Source organism: Salmo salar, chromosome ssa13, assembly GCF_905237065.1.
Source record: "Salmo salar chromosome ssa13, Ssal_v3.1, whole genome shotgun sequence".
Taxonomy (NCBI): domain Eukaryota; kingdom Metazoa; phylum Chordata; class Actinopteri; order Salmoniformes; family Salmonidae; genus Salmo; species Salmo salar.
Window position 1 is genome coordinate 74,456,971 of NC_059454.1, and position 25,621 is coordinate 74,482,591.

General features: G+C 41.9%; 1 protein-coding gene across 7 annotated transcripts in view; it reads right to left on the reverse strand.

Moving 5' to 3' along the window:
• LOC106567664 (rab5 GDP/GTP exchange factor) overlaps positions 1-25,621 on the reverse strand; it is a 44,660-nt gene that overhangs the window by 11,066 nt on the left and 7,973 nt on the right. For 3 of the 7 annotated variants that reach the window (XM_045693535.1, XM_045693536.1, XM_045693538.1), the window contains 3 exons: positions 20,711-20,925; positions 2,443-2,642; positions 567-733 (listed from right to left, as the gene is read on the reverse strand). In XM_045693535.1, coding sequence (XP_045549491.1) covers positions 567-733; positions 2,443-2,642; positions 20,711-20,889 — 546 coding nt within the window. In that variant the 5' untranslated portion in view covers positions 20,890-20,925. Of the gene's footprint in view, positions 1-566; positions 734-2,442; positions 2,643-18,853; positions 19,001-20,710; positions 20,926-25,621 lie in introns of those variants that run through there. The other 4 variants (XM_045693537.1, XM_045693540.1, XM_045693539.1 and 1 more) reach the window with 4 other exon arrangements.

Sequence of the window (25,621 nt, forward strand, 5' to 3'; positions counted from 1 at the left end):
TTAAGGACAACAAAGTCAAGGTATTGGAGTGGCCATCACAAAGCCCTGACCTCAATCCTATAGAAAATTTGTGGGCAGAACTGAAAAAGCCTGTGCGAGCAAGGAGGCCTACAAACCTGACTCAGTTACACCAGCTCTGTCAGGAGGAATGGGCCAAAATTCACCCAACTTATTGTGGGAAGCTTGTGGAAGGCTACCCGAAACGTTTGACCCAAGTTAAGCAATTTAAAAAGCAATGCTATCAAATACTAATTGAGTGTATGTAAACTTCTGACCCAGAGGGAATGTGATGAAAGAAATAAAAGCTGAAAGAAATAATTCTCTCTACTATTATTCAGACATTTCACATTCTTAAAATAAAAAGTGGTAATCCTAACTGACCTAAGACAAGGAATTGTTACTAGGATTAAATATCAGGAACTGTGAAAAACGGAGTTTAAATCTATTTGGCTAAGGTGTATGTAAACTTCCGACTTCAACTGTATATCTATTCCTTTCAGATATCGTTTTGTACCCTGCACGTTTAAAAATCAATGAATGAGCATTCAGACTCGTTTTCAACTGACCTTTTTGTTGGCCATGATCTCGATGAAGGCTCGGCTCTGCTTGTGGACCTCACGGCCGGGCTTATGTAGGGTCTTCAGGAAGTCCACAAAGTCTCTGGAGACGCGGTCCGTCTCAATGCTTGACTGGCGGCTGATGGAGGGGCTGGGGGTCTTGCCCTCCTGGTTCTCTGATGGGGGGGGAGAGACACCATGACATGTGTTACTCTTAATGTTACGCCATACCTTCCTCTTCATGGTTGCCCTCGCTAACAGACTGAGCCTCAGGTAAAGAAGGTAAACTGTCAGAAGTGTGCATCTTTACATAAGAGCTGAGAAGAGGTCAGGAAAACAGTATTGTGTCACAACTACAAATAAACAGATACTTTAGAACTGCTTTTGCTGATGGTTGTAAGAACACATTGTTGGCAGTTTCAGGGACACAGTCAGTTTTGTCATCTATTCTGTAGAAGTGTATCTACAACTACAGAGAGAATAACAGACACCCACCTCTGAGTCTTGCCACCAGTGCTGCCAGTATAATGACCATACGCAAGAGGAGGACAGTGAGATAATGAACTTTATGAGCAACATGAAAAAGGGACTCTTGTTGAACACACACACACACACACACACACACACACACACACACACACACACACACGTCTGCACACTACACATCAAACAAACTCAAAACCAACCGGAGCAGCGGAGTCAGTTTGATGGACAGGTCTCTCAGCCAATCAGACTGAGCGGGTGCTACTATGGTGAGACTATTGGTACATCTTAATGCTACCTGGTTGGAGGGTAATTATAAGTCGACTACACTAGTTAAGGCCTTATGGTTTCCTAGTTGGTTTTAAATCTACAGGGATTAAAATGGGAGCGCTATCCAATGCAAAACTCCTCTCCAATGGTAGGAATGATTACCTTCGGTGGGAGAGCCCATTTCCCAAGGGGGAGTAAACATTCCTCTCCAGTCCCTGAGGCCTGTCAGCTTCTCCTCTCCCACAGTGGGGGCTGAGAATGAGATGGTAGGGCCAAGTGGGGCCGCAGGGCACGCGAAACAGGGATGAAGGGTACCAGAATGGCATACAAGAGAGAATGGGTACATGGGATTTGAGAGAGGTGGGTGAAGGTGGAATGGGTATGGAGAATAATGGACGACAATAAATTCATGAATTCATGGATCAACAAAACACTAGCGATGACTGAAGTGCGGAATGAGGGGATCAGACAAGAGGGAGGAGAAGGGTTGTTTGGTTTGGGACCATTGTGTTATGATGAGGGTATCAATGAGATAGAAGGGATTGGAAAGGATATGGAAAACGGTTAAAAACATGACCTAACACTAGAGAATGGTGCACAGCAGCTATTACTGCAAAGCAAAAGTGAAATGTGATGAGACAAAGTCACAATCTCGACGAGTGAGGAGTCAATGACAATCAACCATGATCCCCACACTGAGATTAGGCAGAGGGATAAGGCACCTCTTTGAATGAAGAAAAAAATATTGAAGTCTGCAATTGTTCTCAATGCCATTGCAATTGTTCTCAATGCCATTGTATAAATAGGAGCTAGGGGAGTTTGCCGAACAGTGAGGCTAATAGAGGCCATCACTAAATAACCCAGGCTATAATAGGCTGTTATGGGCTTGGTGGGCACAGAAGAACTTCAATCACTAACATGCCCTGCTTTAGAGCCTCCGGGGATCACTTTCAAAGAAGTGAGCTGATGAGACAAGTACTAGGCTGATACGCTGGGATGGAAAGTAAGTGTGTGTGTGTGTGTGTGTCAGAAACTGCACTGGAGAAATGCCATTGAGATAACTCAGGCTTTAATGTATCAAATGGAAAGCAGAACTGTCTTTGTTTTGTAGAGTCAGTCAGGCAGTCAGTACCTTTCTTGGGGGCTGTCCGTGACGAGGGACTAAAAAACTTCTTCACAGTGGTCACCTTGCGCGTCTTCTCATTGGTCTTCTTCTCCTCGAACTTGGAGAAGGGCGCCAGAGAGGCCTGGGGTGGCGCCTGGGGCTGAGACAGGGGCTGAGACTGGGCCCCCTGGATGCTGGCATAGGCAACCTCCTCCTCCCTCTGCAGCCTGAGGTAGACCAGGGGGAGCAACTGGTGATTAGATTAACTTTAAGCTATTATTTTTAACTAACAAGACAAACCGCTGGTGTTTTGTTTTAATTACTGTGTCATAGGTGGCGCGTCCAACAGGCTAGGGAATAGGCACGTCTAATATGCTAAGCTTCCCCTAAAGTAAATTGAATTTGCCAGAATTACAGTACCAGTCAAAAGTTCACACACCTACTCATTCCAGGGTTTCTTTATTTTTACTCTTTTCTACATTGTAGAATAATAGTGAAGACATCAAAACTATGAAATAACACAAATGGAATCATGTAGTAACCAAAAAAAGTGTTATATTTGAGATTCTTCAAAGTAGCCACCCTTTTCCTTGATGACAGCTTTGTACACTCTTGGCATTCTCTCAACCAGCTTCATGAGGTAGTCACCGGGAATTTCAATTAACATGTGTGCCTTGTTAAAAGTTAATTTGTGGAATGTCTTTCCTTTTTAATGTGTTTGAGCCAATCAGTTGTGCTGTGACAAGGTAGGGGTGGTATACAGAAGATGGCCCTATTTGGTAAAAGACCAAGTCCATATTATGACAAGAACTGCTCAAATAAGCAAAGAGAAATAACAGTCCATCACTACTTTAAGACATGAAGGTCTGTCAATCCGGAACATTTCAAGAACTTTGAAAGTTCCTTCAAGTGCAGTCACAAAAACCATCAAGCACTGTTGAAACTGGCTCTCATGAGGACCGCCACAGGAAAGGAAAACCCAGAGTTACTTCTACTGCAGAGGATGAGTTCATTAGAGTTTCCAGCCTCAGAAATTGCAGCCCAAATAAATGCTTCAGGGTGCATGAATCAGGCCTTCATGGTCAAATTGCTGCAAAGAAGCCACTACTAAAAGGACACCAATAATAAGAAGAGACTTGCTTGGGCCAAGATACACGAGCACTTGACATTAGACTGGTGAAAATCTGTCCTTTGGTCTGATGAGTCCAAATTTGAGATTTTTTTTGGTGAACGGATGATCTCCACATGTGTGGTTCCCACTGTGAAGCATGGAGGTGGTGTGATGGTGCTTTGCTGGTGACACTGATTTATTTACAATTCAAAGCACACTTTGAATGCAACCATAGCATTCTCCAGTGATACGCCATCCCATCTGGTTTGCGCTTAGTGTAACTATCATTTGTTTTTCCAACAGGACAATGACCCAACACACCTCCAGGCTGTGTAAGGGCTCTCCAAGAAGGAGAGTGATGGAGTGCTTCATCAGATGACCTGGCCTCCACAAACCTGGCCTCAACCCAATTGAGATGGTTTGGGATGAGTTGGACCGCAGAGTGAAGGAAAAGCAGCCAACACATGCTCAGCATGTGTGGGAACTCCTTAAAGACTATTGGAAAAGCATTCCAGGTGAAGCTGGTTGAGAGAATGCCAAGAGTGTGCAAAGCTGTTATCAAGGCAAAGGGTGGCTACTTTGAAGAATCTCAAATATATTTTGATTTGTTAAACACTTTTTTGGGTACTACATGATTCCATATGTGTTATTTCGTAGTTTTGATGTCTTCACTATTATTCTACAATGTAGAAAATAGTAAAAATAAGAACTCTGGAATGAGTAGGTGTCCAAACTTTTGACTGGTACTGTATATTTTTTTAAACTTCAAAGAAATACTTAACAATATTGACGGTATTTAATAACCATCCCGTGACCATTTCCAAATATCCCGATATATACAGTACACCGCACAAGCCTAATTGGCACTATAGCGGAGAATATCGGCCATATCTCCGGTGTAATGTTTTTTAGGACAATTTCCTCCTCCAAGCTAGATGGATGTCATAGCCTACAATATGCGTCTCCCCTTTTCATAAGCATCGATTAGATGGTTGCATACAAGACAAGGTCGTTTTTATTGATCTCAGTTTGTCAGTGTCAGCAGAGTAGTCTACCCTGTCATTTTTGTGGTATTAAAGATTATGCTATTGTCTCCAGTCATGAAGAGTAAAGTGTCCTAAAACTGCATAAAATGTGTTTATAAAAAGGCAAAACATTTCTCGGATCCTCTTTAAAAATGGCCCTCTAGCTGGGTCTGAGCTCTGGATATGTGCAAAGAAAGGAGAAGAAAAGCATAACGGTATTTTTTGTGAACAGTGAGTCAGTTATATTATTAGCTTAACTAAATGACTATCCAATCTACTCATCACATTAGAAATAGTAGGCTATTTTACATTGGTCTGCAAATGTGATGATACAGTGCCTTCAGAAAGTATTCATACCCCTTGACTTATTCTACATTTTGTTGTGTTACAGCAGGAATTAAAAAATTGTTTAAATGAAATTAAATATTTTTTTTTAAATCGCACCCATCTACACACAATACCCCATAAGAACAACATGAAAACATGTTTTTAGAAGAAGAAAAAATGTAATTGATTGAAAATTAAATACAGAAAGATCATTAACACAAGTATTCACACCCCTAAGTCAATACTTTGTAGAAGCACCTGCCATGTCTCTGATTAAATTTTATGACAGGCTATTTTATCAAATCGATTACCTAACGTTTGATTACGTGATTGAATTAAACCAAGCAACAATTAACTCGTAACTAACCTGGGGTACCATGGAAGAGTGTTTAAAGAGCTGCTGTCTTCCGAATAACCTCTTAAAGATCTTTTATATCAATAGCAGTCAATTATTAATCAGTCTCATCTGAACGTCGTAATATTCTTAGTTGTCCTCACAAACCCTGGCTAACAAGTTGAATCAGCAATACAAAAATGGGCTTAATTATTTATTTACTAAATAATCACACAGAATATACACAGGATGGATCATACATCGATTACTAATCATGTCATAAAAAGTTCCTAGCGGACGAAACCGATATGACGGCTAGTTACACAAAGGAAGGGGGTTGGGTTTGAATCAAAGAGCGGGAAGACTGAGGGACAAAGGAGATTGGGTCTCTATTGCACCTTGAAGAGCTATGCTACCGTAAATACAGAATCTTATGCATTCTAATAACTGCCCATTCAGAAAAGGAAAATGCAAGATAAACTCAGGACCCTGTCTTTCAAAAGATTATCCAAATAACTTCACAGATCTTCATTGTAAAGGGTTTAAACACTGTTTCCCATGCTTGTTCAATGAACCATAAACAATTAATGAACATGCACCTGTGGAACGGTCGTTAAGACACTAGCTTACAGACAATAGGCAGTTAGGGTCACAGTTATGAAAACTTAGGACGCTAAAGAGGCCTTTCTACTGACACTGAAAAATAAAAAATGCCCAGGGTCCCTGCTCCTCTGCGTGAACATGCCTTAGCATGCTGCAAGGAGGCATGAGGGCTGCAGATGTGGCCAGGGCAATAAATTGCAATGTCCGTACTGTGAGACGCCTAAGACAGCGCTACAGGGAGACAGGACGGACAGCTGATCATACTCGCAGTGGCAGACCACGTGTAACAACACCTGCACAGGATCGGTACATCCGAACATCACACCTGCGGGACAGGTACAGGATGGCAACAACAATTGCCCAAGTGTTACACAAACGCAATGATGGAGGGAACACACAATTCTTCCATCAGTGCTCAGACTGTCCACAATAGGCTGAGAGAGGCTGGACTGAGGGCTTGTAGGCCTGTTGTAAGGCAGGTCCTCACCAGACATCACCGGCAACAACATCACCTATGGGCACAAACCCACCGTCACTGGACCAGACAGGACTGGCAAAAAGTGCTTTTCACTGACAAGTCGCGGTTTTGTCTCACCAGGGGTGATGGTCGGATTCACGTTTGTCGTCGAAGGAATGAGCGTTACACCAAGCCTGTACTCTGGAGCGGGATCAATTTGGAGGTCAAGGGTCTCTCATGGTCAGGGGCGGTATGTCACAGCATCATCGGACTGAGCTTGTTGTCATTGCAGGCAATCTCAACGCTGTGCATTACAGGGACGACATCCTTCCTCATGTGGTACCCTTCCTGCAGGCTCATCCTTACATGACCCTCCAGCATGACAATGCCACCAGCCATACTGCTCATTCTGTGCGTGATTTCCTGCAAGACAGGAATGTCAGTGTTCTGTCATGGCCAGCGAAGAGCCTGGACCTCAATCCCATTGAGTACGTCTGGGACCTGTTGGATCGGAGGGTGAGGGCCATTCCCCCCAGAAATGTCTGGGAACTTGCAGGTGCCTTGGTGGAAGAGTGGGGTAACATCTCACAGCAAGAACTGGCACATCTGTGCAAATCTGGTGCGTCCATGAGGAGGAGATGCACTGCAGTACTTAATGCTGCTGATGGCCACACCAGATACTGACTGTTACTTTTGATTTTGACCCCCCCCCCCCTTTGTTCAGGGACACAATATTCAATTTCTGTTAGTCACATGTCTGTAAACTTGTTCAGTTTATGTCTCAGTTGTTAAATCTTATGTTCATACAAATATTTACACATGTTAAGTTTGCTGAAAATAAACGCAGTTGACAGTGAGAGGACGTTTCTTTTTTTGCTGAGTTTATATAATTTACAAACCAGTCTTCCATCTTCGAAGTTGGAAGACTGGTTTGCCCAACAGAGATCGCCCTTGTCCTTTGAAGAATATTTCTGGTCGTAGTGTTGTAGGGGTGATACGTTGTACCCTGTCGTTCTTATTAGGAGACTGTCTGTACTTTCATGTTGAAATTAGCCCTTTTAAAACGTATGGACACCAGTCCTCACATCGTCAGGAACTAAGTTTGACTTCCGTCAACAAGCTTTTGTATTGAGGGAGAGAAGGGCGTGTTTCATAGTTCTCAATCAATGTCTGTTCACTTTGGCATGGCCACTGAGTGAGCATAGTTTACTCATGCAAACAATTCTCTCATTTAGAAGCTAAAATTACATTTAATCTTTTCACAAATAGTTTCATATTTAAACATTTAAATTGCACAACAATTCCATGTGAATCTGATAACTAGAATGTGTAGACTTTCCAAAATACAATTTATGTCATCCTATCATCAGATATGTCCCAGACACCAACTGATCTGACATCATATTCTTTAAGTACCAACAGACACTTTCAACTGGTTGGACTACAGAAATATTGTACCTTTCCCCAACCTTTTGATGTTACCATACTCTCTCTGTGTTAACAAAGGGCTTTCCAAGAGTCCATTCTGTAGAGTGGAGAGAAAAGGTATTTATGGGGGGGGGTCATAAATCTCACCCAACAGGGCAACGTCATGACACACCTTTGGCGGTGATTACAGCTTGGAGTCATCTTGGGTATGTCCGTATCAGCTTTGCACATCTGGATTTGGGATTTTGTCCAATTATTTCATGAAGATTTTTCTCATGCTCGGTTAAATGAGATGGGGAGCGAAGCTGAACAGCAATCTTCAAGTCTTTCCACAGATTTTAAATAGGATTGAAGTCTAGGCTTTGGCTGTGCCACTCAAGGACTTACACATTATTGTTCTGAAGTTATTCCGGTGTCTCTTTGGCTGTATGCTTGGGGTCATTGTCCTGTTGGAATGTAAATCTTCCCCCCAGTCTAAGGTCGTTGCACTCTGAAGCAGGTTCTCATCAAGGATTAGCCTGTATTTTGCCTCATACATTGTTTCCTCTATCCTTACCAGTATCCCGGTTCATGCCTCTGAAAAGCATCCCCATAGCATGATGCTGCCACAACCATGCTTCCGGGTAGGGATGGTGTTAGAAGGGTGATGAGCTGTACCTCCAGACGTAGTGCTTTGCATTCAGGCCAAAGAGTTGTATGTCTCACCAGACCATCAGATCTTTTGCCTTATGATCTCAGTGTCTTTCACAATGCCTTTTTGCAAACACCAGGAGTGCTGTCATGTGCCTTTTTCTCAGCAGTGGCTTCTGTCTGGCCAATCTCCCATAAAGCCCAGATTGGTGACGTGCTGTAGAGGCTGTTGTCCTTCTGGAAGGTTGTCCCATCTCAGCCAAGGAACTCTGTAGTTGTGTCAGAGTGGTCATTGGGTTCTTGGTCATCCCACTGACCAAGGTCCTTCTTGCCCAGTTGGACACCTAGCTCTAGGCAGAGTCTGGGTAGCTCCATATTTCTTCACTTTCCAAATTATGGAGACCACTGTGCTCTTGGAAACTTTCAACACTCCAGAAATTGTTTTAGACCCTTCCCCAGATATATGTCTCATCACAATTCTCTCTCGGACAGTTCCTTGGACCTCACGGTGAGGTTTCTGCTCTGACATGAACTGTCAACTGTGAGACCTTATGACAGGTGTGTTTTTTTTAAATCATGTCCAAACAATTTAATTGGCCACAGGTGGATTCCAATCAAGTTATAGTGAAATCTCAAGAATGATCAAAGAAAATTTGATGCACCTGAGCTCAATTTGGAGTGTCATAGGAAAGGGGTGTAAGTAATATTTTTCTGCATTTAATTTTCAATAAATCTGCTTATATTTCTAAAAACATGGGTTTTCACTGTCATTATGGGGTATTTTGTTCAGATGGGTGCGAAAAAAATCTATTTAATAAAATACTGAATTCAGGCTGTAACACAACAAAATGTGGAATAAATCAAGGGGTATGAAAACTTTGCGAAGGCACTGTAGATGCATGCAATGCTTTATCATAAAGGAGTTTTTTCTCTTCCAATTTCCCCTAACTTGAAACTCAGGCGCCATGTGTCAAGGGAGGGTTGGACAAAGCTAGTCAAATTTGGAAATGTCTTTAATGCCCCAAAACTATTTTAATTATCATATACAGTGGGTATCATAAGTTTTCACCCCCTTGGACTTTTTTCACATTTTGTTACATTACAAAGTGGGATTGAAACATATGTAATTGTGATTTTGTTTGTCAAATACTCTATAATGTCAAAGTGAAAAGATAATTCTACACATTTTTACAAATTAAACAACTAAAATAGTCATTGCATAAATATTCACCCCCTTTGTTTAGGCAAGCCTAAATTAGTTCAGTAGTAAAATAATAACTTACATGGACTCACAATGTATGAAATATTAGGGGTTGACATGAATTTTGAATGACTACCCTTTCCTGTGTCCCCCACACATACAATAGCCGTATGGTCCCTCATTCAAGTGTTGCATTTCTAGCACAGATTTAACTACAACGACCAGGGAGCTTTTCGAAAGTCTCATAAAGAAGGGCAGCGATTGGTAGAAGGGTAACAAGAAATCAGACATTGAATATCTCTTTAAGCAAAGCTTGACATAAATTTTTTTGCCATTTGCTTTTGAACAAGTAGGACAGATTCTTTACTTGTCCAAAAGCTCAAATAAATAAATCGGTAACACCATTTTTACAATGTTGTATGATGGGAGGAACCATTAAATAAAATGCATTAATTATCATCTTTTTTACCGTAGAGAATCAGACAAAAATCTTGGCTAAAACTCTGCCTATTGACTTATTACATATTCAACCCCGTCTCAAAATACAACACTGACCCTTTTAAGGCTCTCCTCGAGGATGGTTGGCCACCATTGTTAGCCTATAAAATATTGCAACATTACAATTACAACCAAATACTTTATATCTTTATAAAATAATTCCCCACAGGGTTCGAAATTAAGGTTGTCCTGTCATTCCTGGGACAATAAAAAAAGTTGTCTACTGAAAGAATACACTTTTTATTCCGCTAGGCACCGATCATTTTTAAGGATAGATTACATTCATCACAGTTAGTGCATCTAGTTCAGAAGCTGGAAATTGTACACTATACGCTATGTGTTGTTGTATGTGTCGAACTGCTTTGCTTTATCTTGGCCAGGTCGCAGTTGTAACTGAGAACTTGTTCTCAACTAGCCAACCTGGTTAAATAAAAATAACTACAGTGCATTTGGAAAGTATTCTGACTAGAGGTCGACCGATTAATCGGAATGGCCGATTAATTAGGGCCGATTTCAAGTTTTTCATAAGAATCAGAATTTTTGGACACCGATTTGGCCGATTTAAAAAATATATATTTTTACACACCTTTATTTAACTAGGCAAGTCAGTTAAGAACACATTCTTATTTTCTATGACGGCCTTGTAACGGTGGGTTAACTGCCTTGTGCAGGGGCAGAACGACAGATTTTTACCTTGTCAGCTCGGGGATTCAATCTTGCAACCTTACGGTTAACTAGTCCAACGCTCTAACCACCTGCTTTACATTGCACTCCACGAGGAGCCTGCCTGTTACGCGAATGCAGTAAGAAGCCAAGGTAAGTTGCTAGCTAGCATTAAACTTATCTTATAAAAACAATCAATCAATCATAAGCACTAGTTACACTAGTAATATCATCAACCATGTGTAGTTATCTAGCCTGTCCTGCATTGCATATAATCGCTTAGGTACACGTTGCTCCAACATGTACCTAACCATAAACATCAATGCCTTTCTTAAAATCAATACACAAGTATATATTTTTAAACCTGCATATTTAGTTAATATTGCCTTCTAACATGAATTTATTTTAACTAGGGAAAATGTGTCACTTCTCTTGCAACAGAGTCAGGGTATATGCAGCAGTTTGGGCCGCCTGGCTCGTTGCGAACTGTGTGAAGACTATTCTTCCTAACAAAGACAGCCGACTTCGCCAAACGGGGGATGATTTAACAAAAGCGCATCGTTACACAATCGTTACACAAATGTACCTAACCATAAACATCAATGCCTTTCTTAAAATCAAAACACAGAAGTATATATTTTTAAACCTGCATATTTAGCTAAAAGAAATCCAGGTTAGCAGGCAATATTAACCAGGTGAAATTGGGTCACTTCTCTTGCATTCATTGCACGCAGAGTCAGGGGATATGCAACAGTTTGGGCCGCCTGGCTCGTTGCGAACTAATTTGCCAGAATTTTACATAATTATGACATAACATTGAAGGTTGTGCAATGTAACAGGAATATTTAGACTTATGGATGCCACCCGTTAGATAAAATACGGAACTGTTCCGTATTTCACTGAAAGAATAAACGTGATAGTTTCCGGATTCGACCATATTAATGACCCAAGTGTCGTATTTCTGTGTGTTATTATGTTATAATTAAGTCTATGATTTGATAGAGCAGTCTGACTGAGCGATGGTAGGCACCAGCAGGCTCGTAAGCATTCATTCAAACAGCACTTTCGTGCGTTTTGCCAGCAGCTCTTCGCAATGCCAGCAGCTCTTCGCTGTTTATGACTTCAAGCCTATCAACTCCTGAGATTAGGCTGGTGTAACCCATGTGAAATGGCTAGCTAGTTAGCGGGGTGCGCGCTAATATCGTTTCAAACGTCACTTGCTCTGCATGGGTAACGCTGCTTCGAGGGTGGCTGTTGTCGATGTGTTCCTGGTTCGAGCCCAGGTAGGAGCGAGGAGAGGGACGGAAGCTATACTGTTACACTGGCAATACTAAAGTGCCTATAAGAACATCCAATAGTCAAAGGTATATGAAATACAAATCGTAGAGAGAAATAGTCCTATAATAACTACAACCTAAAACTTCTTACCTGGGAATATTGAAGACTCATGTTAAAAGGAACCACCAGCTTTCATATGTTCTCATGTTCCGAGCAAGGCACTTAAATGTTAGCTTTCTTACATGGCACATATTGTACTTTTACTTTCTTCTCCAACACTTTGTTTTTGCATTATTTAAACCAAATTGAACATGTTTCATTATTTATTTGAGGCCAAATTGATTTTATTGATGTATTATATTAAGTTAAAATAAGTGTTCATTCAGTATTGTTGTAATTGTCATTACAAAAAAATAAAATATATATATATAAATTAAAAATAAAGGAGAAAAAAAGTAATACAATTATTTAAAAAAATAAAAGAAAAATTGGCTGATTAATCGGCATCGCCTTTGTTTGGTCCTCCAATAAATCGGTATCGGCGTTGAAAAATCATAATCGGCCGACCTCTAATTCTGACCCCTTGACTGTTTACAATTTTGTTACGTTACAGCCTTTTTCTAAAATGGATTAAATACAAATTGTTCTATCTACACACAATACCCTATAATGACAAAGCGAAACAGGTTTTTAGAAACTGTTGCAAATGTATAGAAAATTTAAAACTGAAAAACCTTATTTACATAAGTATTCAGACCCTTTCCTAGGAGACTCAAAACTGAGCTCAGGTGCATCCCATTTATCATCCTTGAGATGTTTCTACAACTTGGTAAATTAAATTCATTGGACATAATTTGGAAAGGCACACACCTGTCTATATAAGGTCCCACAGCTGACAATGCATGTCTAAGCAAAAACCAAGCCATGAGGTCGAAGGAATTGTCCGTAGATCTCTGAGACAGGATTGTGTTGAGGTACAGATCTGGGAAACGGTATCAAAAAATGTCTGCAGCATTGAAGGTCCCCAAGAACACAGTGGCCTTCATCATTAAATGGAAGAAGTTTGGAACCACCAAGACTCTTCCTAGAGCTGGCCGCCCAGCCAAACAGAGCAATTGGGGGAAGAAGGGCCTTGGTCAGGGAGGTGACCAAGAACCCGATGGTCACTCTGACAGAGCTCCAGAGTTACGCTGTGGAGATGGGAGAACCTTCCAGAAGGACAACCATCTCTGCAGAACTCCACCAATCAGGCCTTTATGGTAGAGTGGCCAGATGGAAGCCACTCCTCAGTAAAAGGCACATGACAGCCCGCTTGGAGTTTGCCAAGAGGCACTTAAACAACTCTGACTATGAGAAACAAGATTCTCTGGTCTGATGAAACCAAGATTGAACTCTCTAGCCTGAATGCCAAGTGTCACGTCGGGAAGAAACCTGGCACCATCCCTACGTTGAAGCATGGTGGTGGCAGAATCATGTTATGGGGATGTTTTTCAGCGGCAGGGACTGAGAGACGAGTCAGGATCGAGGGAACGATGAACAGAGCAAAGTACAGAGAGATCCTGGATGAAAACCTGCTCCAGAGCGATCAGGAGCTCCGTTCATCAAATTTCTGCCCTGCTAGAGCTGCCCCGGTCAAATGTAAGTGCTTTTATGGTGAAGTGGAAACATCTAGGAGCAACAACGGCTCAGCCGCGAAGCGGTAAGCCACACAAGCTCACAGAACGGGACTGTCGAGTGCTGAAGCGCGTAAAAATCGCCTGTCCTCAGTTGCAACACTCAGTACCGAGTTCCAAACTGCCTCGGGAAGCAACGTCAGCTTCATGAAATGGGTTTCCATGGCCGAACAGCTAAACACAAGTCTAAGATCACCATGCGCAGTGCCAAGTGTCGGCTAGAGTGGTGTAAAGCTCGCCGCCATTGGACTCTGGAGCGATGACTCTGTGTTTCCAACTTTGTGGCAACAGTTTGGGGAAGGCCCTTTCCTGTTGCAGCATGACAATGCCCCATGCACAAAGCGAGGCCCATACAGAAATTGTTTGTAGAGATCGGTGTGGAAGAACTTGACTGGCCTGCACAGTGCCCTGACCTCAACTCCATCGAACACCTTTGGGATGAACTGCAACGCCAACTGCGAGCCAGGCCTAATCGCCCAACATCAGTGCCCGACCTCACTAATTCTCGTGGCAAGTCTCCGCAGCAATGTTCCAACATCTAGTGGAAAGCGTTCCCAAAAGAGTGGAGGCTGATATAGCAGCAAAGGGGGGACCAACTCCATATTAATGCCCATGATTTTGGAATGAGATGTTTGACGAGCAGGTGCCCACATTCTTTTGGTCATGTAGTGTGCCTAATGATCTTACAAATTTATGCAAATTATCAACAACCAATGCTCCAAATCGTGCCACAAGGTGGAGATTTAATCTCACTCCTTAAAAAAAAAGTGGAATTCTGATCAATTCATGTCTGATTTACATGAATTTATCCTCAACAAAGAGTCTGAAGACAAGTCTCAACTAAAAAAAAAAATAACCAAACTGTTCTCCACTTTATTCTTACTAACTCGTCAACAAGCAGAACAGTTTCTCCGCCGAAGAGAGAATTATTAATCATTAAATCTGACTTTAAATAGACCTAGCTTCCTCTTAGTGAGTAAATTACGGAATAATGATAGTCTTGCTGACATTGTCAGCCTGAATGGAAACAATGTTCTCTTGTATGATTCACCATCAATCTATATTTTAAAAAATGTATATGAAAAATGATACAGTTCTGAAGTACAAAATACCTCAGACAGCAAGAGACCCTTTTTTGAGGGCTTGAATCGACTGCAAAACTCTCCTCTGATGATGCACACTCTTTAGATGCACCTATAAACACTCAATGAATTGCACAATACATTGAAAGACGAACAGAGGTAAATCCCCTGGATGGGATGGCATCCCACCTGAATTTTATTTAACCTTTTGGTCTGAACTTGGTCTGATATTATTAGAGATGTTACGAATATCTATTCAAATGGGCTTTTTCAATAGAGATGTTAATAATGCAATTATCTCTCTGTTACATAAAAAAGGTAAAGAACCAAATCTTTTTTCAAGTCATAAGCCTCTCTCCCTCATTAACAGTGACATGAAAGTGTACGCCAAGGTTCTAGCCAAACGTCTTGAAACCATTTTACCAAAACTAGTTCAACCTGATCAAATGGGTCTCGTCAAACAATCTGAGACGTCTCCTACATATAATACACATTACACCTAATATACCGCCCTCCTGTGCAGTCCTGCCAATTGATGCGGAAAAGGCCTTTGACGATCTCGAATGGTTCTACCTCTGGTATACTGTGTTAGGTTCTAAATATCAGAGTAAGAAATTGACGGACACTATGAAAGCTCCAACCAAGTTTATTCACCCAAAAGGATCGAACAGCTGAACTTAGACAATGACATATTTCCACCAGTGGTAGTACATACACCCCAATATGGGTGACGTCCTCCATCTCTAAAAACATTACATCTCTATTGCTAGGCAGGAAATTATGTGACACGGGCAATAAACTGTTCCTTCTCCCTTAAGGTGACCTGACCTCGACCCCTTTCCTCACTAATCCACCTCTTCATCCTTTTCAGTGCCTGCCACGTGATTATCTTGCCTTCACATCATCCTTCCTTCACTCAGTACAGGGTTGCTGACCCTATCGTCACCAAGCCTGTCTCTCCTTTCTGGGGAGGTTCCCATTGCTTGAAAGGCAGCCACGGTTCATCCTTTATTTAAAGGGGGTGATCAAGCTGATCTAATTGTTATAGGCCTATTTTTATTTTGCCCTGTTCATCAAAAGTGTTGGAAAACTTTTCAATCAACTGACTGGCTTTCTTGATGTCTATAGTATTCTCTCTGGTATGCAATCTGGTTTCAGCTCAGGTTATGGATGTGTCACTGCAACCTTAAAGGTCCTCTATGATGTCACCATTACCCTTGATTCTAAGCAATGTTGTGCTGCTATTTTTATTGACTTGGCCCAAGCTTTTGATATGGTAGACCATTCCATTCTTGTGGGCCAGCTAAGGAGTATTGGTGTCTCTGAGGGGTCTTTGGCCTGGTTTGCTAACTACCTCTCTCAAAGAGTGCAGTGTATCAAGTCAGAAAATCTGCTCTCAGTCACTGCCTGTCACCAAGGGAGCACCCCAAGGGTCAATCCTAGGCACCATGCTCTTCTCAATTTACATCAACAACATAGCTCAGGCAGTAGGAAGCTCTCGCATCCATTTATATGCAGATGATATAGTCTCAGCTGGCCCCTCCCCAGATTTTGTGTAAAATGCTCTACAACAAAGCTTTCCTAGTGTGCAACAAGCTTTCTCTACCCCTAACCTTGTTCTGAACACCTCCAAAACAAAGGTCACGTGGTTTGGTAAGAAGAATGCCCCTCTCCCGACAGGTGTGATTACTACTGAGGGTTTAGAGCTTGAGGTAGTCACCTCATACAAGTACTTGGGAGCATGGCCAGATGGTACACTGTCCTTCTCTCAGCACATATCAAAGCTGCAGGCGAAAGTTAAATCTAGACTGGGTTAACTCTATCGTAATCGCTCCTCTTTCACCCCAGCTGCCAAACTAACCCTGATTCAGATGACCATCCTACCCATGCTAGATTACGGCGACATCATTTATAGGTCGGCAGGTAAGGATGCTGTCGAGCGGCTAGATGTTCTTACCACTCGGCCATCAGATTTGCCACCAGGACACATCACTGCACTCTATACTCCTCTGTAAACTGGTCATCTCGGTATACCTGTCACAAGACCCACTGGTTGATGCTTATTTATAAAACACTCTTAGGCCTCACTCCCCCCTATCTGAGATATCTACTGCAGCCCTCATCCTCCACATACAGTCACAATTCTGTTAAAGGTCCCGAAAGCACACACATCCCTGGGTCGCTCGTCTTTTCAATTCGCTGCAGCTAGCGACTGGAACAAGCTGCAAACACCTCAAACTGGACAGTTTTATCTCAATTTCTTCATTCAAAGACTGAATCATGGTCGCTCTTACTGACAGTTTGGGCAGCTTTGTGTGATGTATTGTTGTCTCTACCTTCGTGCCCTTTGTGCTGATGTCTGTGCCCAATAATGTTTGTACCATGTTTTGTGCAGCTACCATGCTGTGTTGTCATGTGTTGCTGTTGTTGTCGTCTTAGGTCTCTCTTTATGTAGTGTTGTCTCTTGTCATGATGTGTGTGTTCAGTCCTATATTTATTTGTTTTATTTTTAATCCCAGTCCCCGCAGGCCTTTTGTCTTTTGGTAGGCCATCATTGTAAATAAGAATTTGTTCTTAACTGACTTGCCTAGTTAAATCAAGGTTAAATTAAAAAATGAAACATTCCAAGCTTAACTGCATCCACCATATACATTCCTCCTACAGATAACCATTAACTTCTGGTGTAGACTCTAGACTATGGCACTCCTCATGTCTCTAGTATAACTGATGATTAATAACATTTAAAGTTTAGAAATCCGAACCCATCATATGGATTTGGCTAAATGTTTATAACTAGGTTAAAAAATAATTTACAGTACCCCCTATGCGATGGTCTTGATGGGTATCCAATGCTCCTCACAGTACGCCATCTAACAGGGAACTCGTCAAGGCTGTCCAGCCTCCTATTTGCCCTATCATTGGTGCCATTAGTGGAAGAAAAAAAAAAATTTTTCCCGGGGCCTCCCGAGTGGCACAGTGGTCTAAGGCACTGCATCGCAGTGCTAGCTGTGCCACTAGAGATCCTGGTTCGAGTCCAGGGTCTGTCGCAGCCGGCCGCGACACCCATGGGGTGGCGCACAATTGGCCCAGCGTCGTCCGAGTTAGGGAAGGGTTTTGCCGGCAGAGATGTTCTTGTCTTATCGCACACTAGCGGCTCCTGTGGCGGGCCGGGCGGCAATGCACGCTGACACGGTCACAAGGTGCTTCCTCCGACACATTGGTGTGGCTGGCTTCCGGGTTAAGCAGGAATTGTGTCAAGAACCAGTGCGGCTTGGCTGGGTTGAGTTTCGGAGGACGCACGGCTCTCGACCGTCGCCTCTCCCGAGTCTGTACAGGAGTTGCAGCGATGGGACAAGACTAACTACCAATTTGATACCACAAAATTGAAAAAATAAAAACATTTTTCCCTCTAGATAAAAATTGTTTCGAAGAACTACAAACCAGTCACAACTGCAATTACAGCAGACGGTTTAATCTAACCTTCATCAGGTCGAATTTCGATAGTCAGAATGAATGTCTTGCCTAGACTACATTTCTTTGCCACCGCCATTCGGGTACTGGGAAAGATATAAAATTCTATGGAAAGGGAAACATCCTAGAATTAAAATGACTACACTCCAGCAACCCAAAGGTTTTGGGGGTCTAGGTTTACCGGACTTGAAGTTATATGCTTTGTCTCTCGTGCTCCGCCCACTTAAGAAATGGTTTGATCAAGATACAAGGTCTTCCTTGGTTGGAAATAGAGGAAAATATGTCACCATTTACATTGAAAGATGTACTATTCTCTTCTTTATCTCCTAAGTTTTGCCGTAATCAGTTTGGACCAATCATCACACACTCAATACAGACCTGGCAAGAAATTGAAAAACTTGGTAATTGGGAAGTGCAATGGCATACCCAAACACCAATATTTAGAAATAACTCCCTACCTTTGGAAGGGAAAACCTATCATGGTCTGAACAAGGTATTCATAAACTTTCGGACATAATGAATATCCCAAAGTCTTCCCGAAATTTGAAATCATCAACTAATACACTACAAATTAATTGACATAGGAAATGCTGCCAACTTAAACTTGCTCCTATTCCAAATTGTCTGTTGTGTTCTGTAATAAATATTGGAACTTACATACATATGATGTAGGACTACCCCAGTTTGACAGGTCTCTATCGAGCATAGTTGGTGTTTCCATTCCCCATCTCCCCAATATATTATTGGTGAATGACGACTCTTCACTGACTCTCACCGTACCACACAAACGAGTATGGTTGTCTGAACTGACTGCAGCAAAAAGGATGTTAGTGACCAGATGGAAGCCTCCACATAAGCTCAGCATAACTCAATGGCTACAAAACGTCCTTGACGTTCTTTCACAAGAGTTCTCCATTGTGTGAATAGCTCCAAAGAAACATTTGATACATTCAATAGAGCAGTTGAAAAGGTCAATAAGCTTAATGTAATCATATTTGAATATCTGTATCAAATATCGATGTATGCAGGTTGATTCTATTCATGTGTGACTTGGTCCCACAAAATAAAAGATGAGTTACCCATGATGTTGTTTTATACATATAGATGTGTCCACAATATGAGCTCGCGTTGTTACAGCCTGAATTTAAAATGGATTAAATGCAGATTTTTGGTCACTGGCATACACACAATACCCCATAATGTCAAGGTGGAATTATGGTTTTAGAATTGACCTTTGTGTCCTGAATACAAAGCGTTATGTTTGGGGCAAATCCAATACATCATTAAGTCCCACTTCATATTTTCAAGCATGATGGTGGCTCCATCATGTTACGGGTAAGCTTGTCATCGGCAAGGACTAAGGAGTTTTTTTAGGATAAAAATAAACAGAATAGAGCAAAGCACAGGCAAAAACCTAAAGGAAATCCTGTTTTAGTCTGCTTTCCAACCGACACTGGGAGACGCATTCACCTTTCAGCAGGACAATAACCAAAAACTCATGGCCAAATCTACACCATTGTTGCTTACCAAAAAGACGGTGAATGTTCCTGAGTGGCCAAGTTACAGTTGACTTTAATCTGCTTGAAAATCTATGGCAAGACCTGAAAATGGCTGTCTAGCCATGATCCCCAACACCTTGACAGAGGTTGAAGAATTTTGAAAATAAATGGCCAAATATGCACAATTAAGGTGTGCAAACTAAGCTCTTTTTTATATTTATTTATTTAACTAGACAAGTCAGTTAAGAAGAAATTCTTATTTACAATGACGGCCTACCCTGGCCAAACCCGGACGACGCTGGGCCAATTGTGCGCCACCCTATGGGACTCCCAATCACAGCTGGATGTGATGCAGCCTGGATTCGAACCAGGTACTGCAGTGACGCCTTTTGCCACTCGGGAGCACCTTCCGCTCTTAGAAACTTACCTAAAAAGACTCACAGATCTAATCACTGCCAAAGGTGTTTCTAACATGTATTGACTCAGGGGAGTGAATTCTTATTTAATCAAGGTATATTTGAGTTTTACTTTTCATTCATCTTTAAACAAAATTATAACTTTTCTTCCACTTTGACAATAGATTGTGTGTAGATCGTTGACAAAAGAAATGATAAATCAATTGTAATCTCACTTTATAACACAATAAATGTTAAGAAATCCAAGTGGGTGAATACTTATAGGCACATATCCTCTGCTACAGTAGAATGCCATGTGGATAAGACAAACCAGCTTGACTGTTAACTCTGCTGGCCAGTGACCTGGGTTTGAATGTTGACATTCCAACATAGTGAGGCATCACACATGAAACTTTGTGATGTAAAAGTATCTACCCTGCCACTGAGGAAGGAATGCACCCCAGCACTGACAACACGTCGCAATTGATTAGAACATTTCACAAGTGGGCCTACATTTCATCCTACGTCATCCCACCAACTATCTATGGACCCCTCCATCATCACACCCCACCCCCAGTTTGAGGCCCATTGATCCAGGACTAGGAGTATTTCTTCCTTACTTCTCAGCTAGGGCCCAGTCCTCCTGGATCTGCTTCTGCCGGGCCCGCTGGTACTCCTCCCGCCAGCACTTGGAGCACAGGCCCTGCCAGGCTGCGTTGCCATAGTAACCACAGCCCTTGTTGCAGTGCAGCTCTGACTGGTCCACGTGGATCCCGCGGCGCTCCTTCCGCTGACTCATCTAGCTGCCTGGCTGGAGGGAACTTATAAGAGCTGGCTGGTGGGGAAAGATGACATTTTAATTGTTGTTCACACACCAATGAAATTGAGGAAGACATTGAGACCATCTGGGACATTGAGCGAAGCCTATAGTTATCTTTTTTTTTTTTTTTACTCTTACACCTTTACCACCTTCTCTAACTAAGGCTTGCATGGCCAAAGTTTTGACAATCAGTCAATGCAGTTTTGGATTGAGCATTTTCACACACTTATTCAAGTCCATGGGCTTTTCCCCATTTAACTAAATATACCATGACAAGATGAATCACCCCCCCACAAACCCCTGATGTTCCAGAAGGAAGGAGGCACAGACACATCAAGCCCAGAAATACTGAGAACATTCAGACCTAAGAACTGCTCTCCAATCAAACAAGCTCCATTCCTGGATGAAAAAAAAATAATTAAAAAAAATCAACCCCATGCCTTATGGCATTTTGGGGAATATTCAGGAGGTGGGAACTTTCCGTGGGAATATATGCAAATTAATATCAATACCATTTAGAATGGATATGTTTTTTGAATTGGATATATTTGCCATATCATATGGAGACAGAAACATAAACCTTTTACCTTATCATAAGTAGACATAATTGCAAAGTATTAAATCCTTCCAATAGAAATTAAAAAAAACAATTCAGTTACGAATTTAACTTTAATTAAATGAGTTGACTCTTCACATGGGATGATTTCACTGAACAACAAAAGAAAGGGAATACTGAATGATCCATTGCATCTCCCAAAAGTATTTAACATACATCTGTAAAATGATAACCAAAGCTTTAGTTTCTAGACTGTCTTCCTCTCAGGCGTCCAGGTCTTCTCCCTGGACCTCCTCAATGTCCACCTCTTGAACATCAGACTCTGAAGCCTCAGCTTCACTGTCACTTTCCAACCTTGTTGAGGATGGCTCATTGTCAGGCTCAAAAAGCCTCAAATTTGCCCGGATGGCCACCAATTTGTCAACCCTTGTATTGGTCAGCCTGTTGCGTGCTTTGGGGTGTGTGTTCCCAAACAAGGACCAGTTGCGCTCAGAGGTGGCTGATGATGGTGGGATTTGGAGGATGGTGGAGGCAACAGGGGAAAGAGCCTCAGATCCACAAAGTCCTTTCCACCAGGTGGCTGATGAGATGTTGGCACGACTGCCATATTGCATTTCCATTCCAAAGCCCTTGCTTGGAAGTGTACTTCGTCAGACTGCCAAGAACCTTGCCAAGATGGCGAGACACTGTAGTGATGACACCATAAGCCTTGTTGATCTCTGCACCAGACAGGATGCTCTTGCCAGCATACTTGGGGTCCAACATGTACGCTGTAGCGTGTATGGGCTTCAGACAGAAGTCTTCACACTTTTTGATGTATTTCAGAACTGCAGTTTCTTCTGCTTGGAGCAACAGTGAAGTGGGAAGGGCAGTACGGATTTCTTCTCTTACATCTGCAAGCAGAGTCTGAACATCAGACAGGATGGCATTGTCTCCCTCAATTTGTGCAATGGTTACTGCAATAGGTTTCAAAGAGTTACAGGCTGCTTACCACTCTCTCTCAAAATACATCATCCAGGAGGATCCTCTTGATGGGGCTGTCCATATCGGCAGACTGATATGGCCATTTCCTGGAGAGACTCCTTCCCCTCCAGGAGAGTGTCAAACATGATGACAGCACCACCCCAACGGGTGTTGCTGGGCAGCTTCTATGTGGTGCTCTTATTCTTCTCACTTTGCTTGGTGAGGTAGATTGCTGCTGTAACTTGATGACCCTCCACATACATAACCATTTCCTTGGCTCTCTTGTAGAGTGTATACATTGTTTTCAGTGCCATGATGTCCTTGAGGAGCAGATTCAATGCATGAGCAGCCAATGGGTGTGATGTGAGGGTAGGACTCCTCCACTTTAGACCAAGCAGCCTTCATGTTTGCAGCATTGTCTGTCACCAGTGCAAATACCTTCTGTGGTCCAAGGTCATTGATGACTGCCTTCAGCTCATCTGCAATGTAGAGACCGGTGTGTCTGTTGTCCCTTGTGTCTGTGCACCTGTAGAATACTGGTTGAGGGGTGGAGATGTAGTTAATTATTCCTTGCCCACGAGCATTCGACCACCCATCAGAGATGATTGCCATACAGTCTGCTTTCCACATGATTTGCTTGACCTGCACTTGAACTCTGTTGAACTCTGCATCCAGCAAATGAGTAGATAAAGCATGTCTGGTTGGAGGGGTGTATGCTGGGCGAAGAACATTCAGAAATCTCTTCCAATACACATTGCCTGTGAGCATCAGAGGTGAACCAGTTCCATACAAAGCTCGAGCAAGACATTCATCAGCATTTCTCTGACTACGTTCCTCCATTGAGTCAAAAAAACTTCAGATTCCAGGAGGACCATGAGCTGTTGCTATCGATAAAGTGTCTGATTCATAATTTTCACCTCGAATAGAAGTAGAGGGACTTTTGTCAGAGGTTGCTTGTTGTGAGCGTTGAGGGAACTTTATGCACTTGGCCAGATGATTGTGCATTTTTGTTGCATTCTTGACATATGATTTGGCACAGTATTTGCAAATGTACACAGATTTTCCTTCTACATTAGCTGCAGTGAAATGTCTCCACACAGATCGTGCCCGTGGCATTTTCCTGTAAAGATGACAAAAATGAGTAAAAAAAAAATGTTAAATTAATTAAAAATATTTAAAAATAATGGAATAAAAAAAAATACAATTCCATGTACAGATAAATAGTTACGCAGATAGATTAAACAACTCCTTTGTAAGATAAATAATAAATAGGGATGCACGATATATCGGTGAACATATTGGAATCGGACGAAATTAGCTAAAAATGCCATCATCGGTATCGGCCGGACGCCGATGTAAAAACTGCCGTATATACCTATATAACGTAAGCACGTGACACCACGTGATATTTTGCGCTACACGTGCAACACAGCATTCCTAACCTAGCCCACAATGTCTGCTGGGTAGATCGAGCAGTCAACAAGTCGAGCAGTCATTTGAAAGAGTAAGAAAATTTCAGCGAGACAACTCAAAGGCAAAATCCATTAAAGCCAAGATAATGGAATTCATTGTCCTTAACAATCAACCGTTCTCTGTCGTGGGTGATATTGGCTTTCGTCGACTGGTCGAGCACCGGTACGCTCTACCAAGTGCGCTATTTTTCAGATGTTGCCCTACCGGAGTTACACAGTAATAGCGTCACTGCTATTAGCTTCACGACATGCATACTATGGAACGCCATTTGGGTCTTTGCGTGTCAAAAAAGATACAGTAGCACTGTCAAAGCTGTACAAAAAAAAGTCTGCAAACAAGCCAACACCGGGCCACGAATGATGTTTAATAAAGCATTATTTGTTTAACCACAACTTCTGGGGTAGCTAGCTTTAGCTTGGTACCTAGCTAGCACCAATACAACCAGACTGAAAACAATGACCAGTATAAACTGCAATCATTTTTATTATTCTTAGCAATGATTTAGGAATCCTTGTGAGTAAGTATTAGCTAGGTTGCCACTTGTTGTTTGCCTATTGAAATTGAACTTCAGTTCATGAAAATTAATAGCTAGCCAGCTACTTAACCATGTTGCCCAAAGCTAACGTTATAAGCAGCCAGCTAGCTTCATCTGGCTAGTGAGGCTCAAACATACTTTTATTTTGAAGGCTAACCGCAAAGTCCACTATTGTGGCTAGCTTCACATAGATGGGTCCGACCACCGTTAATCAAATAAGAACCGTCTTGTAAATTAGGGCTATTTTAGATTATGACACCTAGCTATATAGTTAGCTAGCTAACTATAGCTACTGAAACATGTGGTTTTGCTATATTTTTGCTGAAGAACATTGTTTGTATCCATGAGCTAGCTAGCTTTTTTTTTAATGACCAGCACTATAGGTGCGCAAGACAACTTCACCAGCATCATAGCATACGTATCGATGAATCGTTGTGACATATGAAATACGAGTGATAGTGTAATCAATGTGTAATAACTACACAATGTATGAAAGTGTTTAATGAATGCGTTAAATTATTATGTGACGTGCAGTCATATCCTGATTGGGCAACAAGCTTATTTAACACGCGTCTTTTTTGACACGCAAAGACCCAAACGGCGTTCCATAGAAATCCTGGTTGAGAATGTAACGACTGAAGAAATGAACAACGAAACAGCAAGTAAGTAACATAAATAGCTTTTGATGATGTTTTACTGGTAATGGGGACATACGTAAATGCCAACTTAATTTTTGGGCCAGTGAGGTGTGTAACCTTTATTTAACTAGGCATGTCAGTTAAGAACAAATTCTTAATTTACAATGATGGCCTACCCCGGCCAAACCCGAACGATGCTGGGCCAATTGTGTGCCGCCCTATGAGACTCCCAATCACGGCCGGATGTGATAGAGCCTGGATACGAACCAGGGACTGTAGTGACGCCTCTTGCACTGAGATGCAGTGCCTCAGACCGCTGCATCTGTGTGTGTGTTAACTATACCAAACTGCTTAAAAAAGAATCAAAAACGCTAAAATTTTAAATATCGCTTATCAGTATCATTGTTTTGGCAAGGAATATATCGGTATCGGCCAAAAATGTCATATCGTTGCATCACTAATGACAAATGTTTTAAAATGAAACGTATGGAAACAGGTGAATTAACACTCAGCAGGCTAAAACCCACATGGTAGCAAAAACTAACT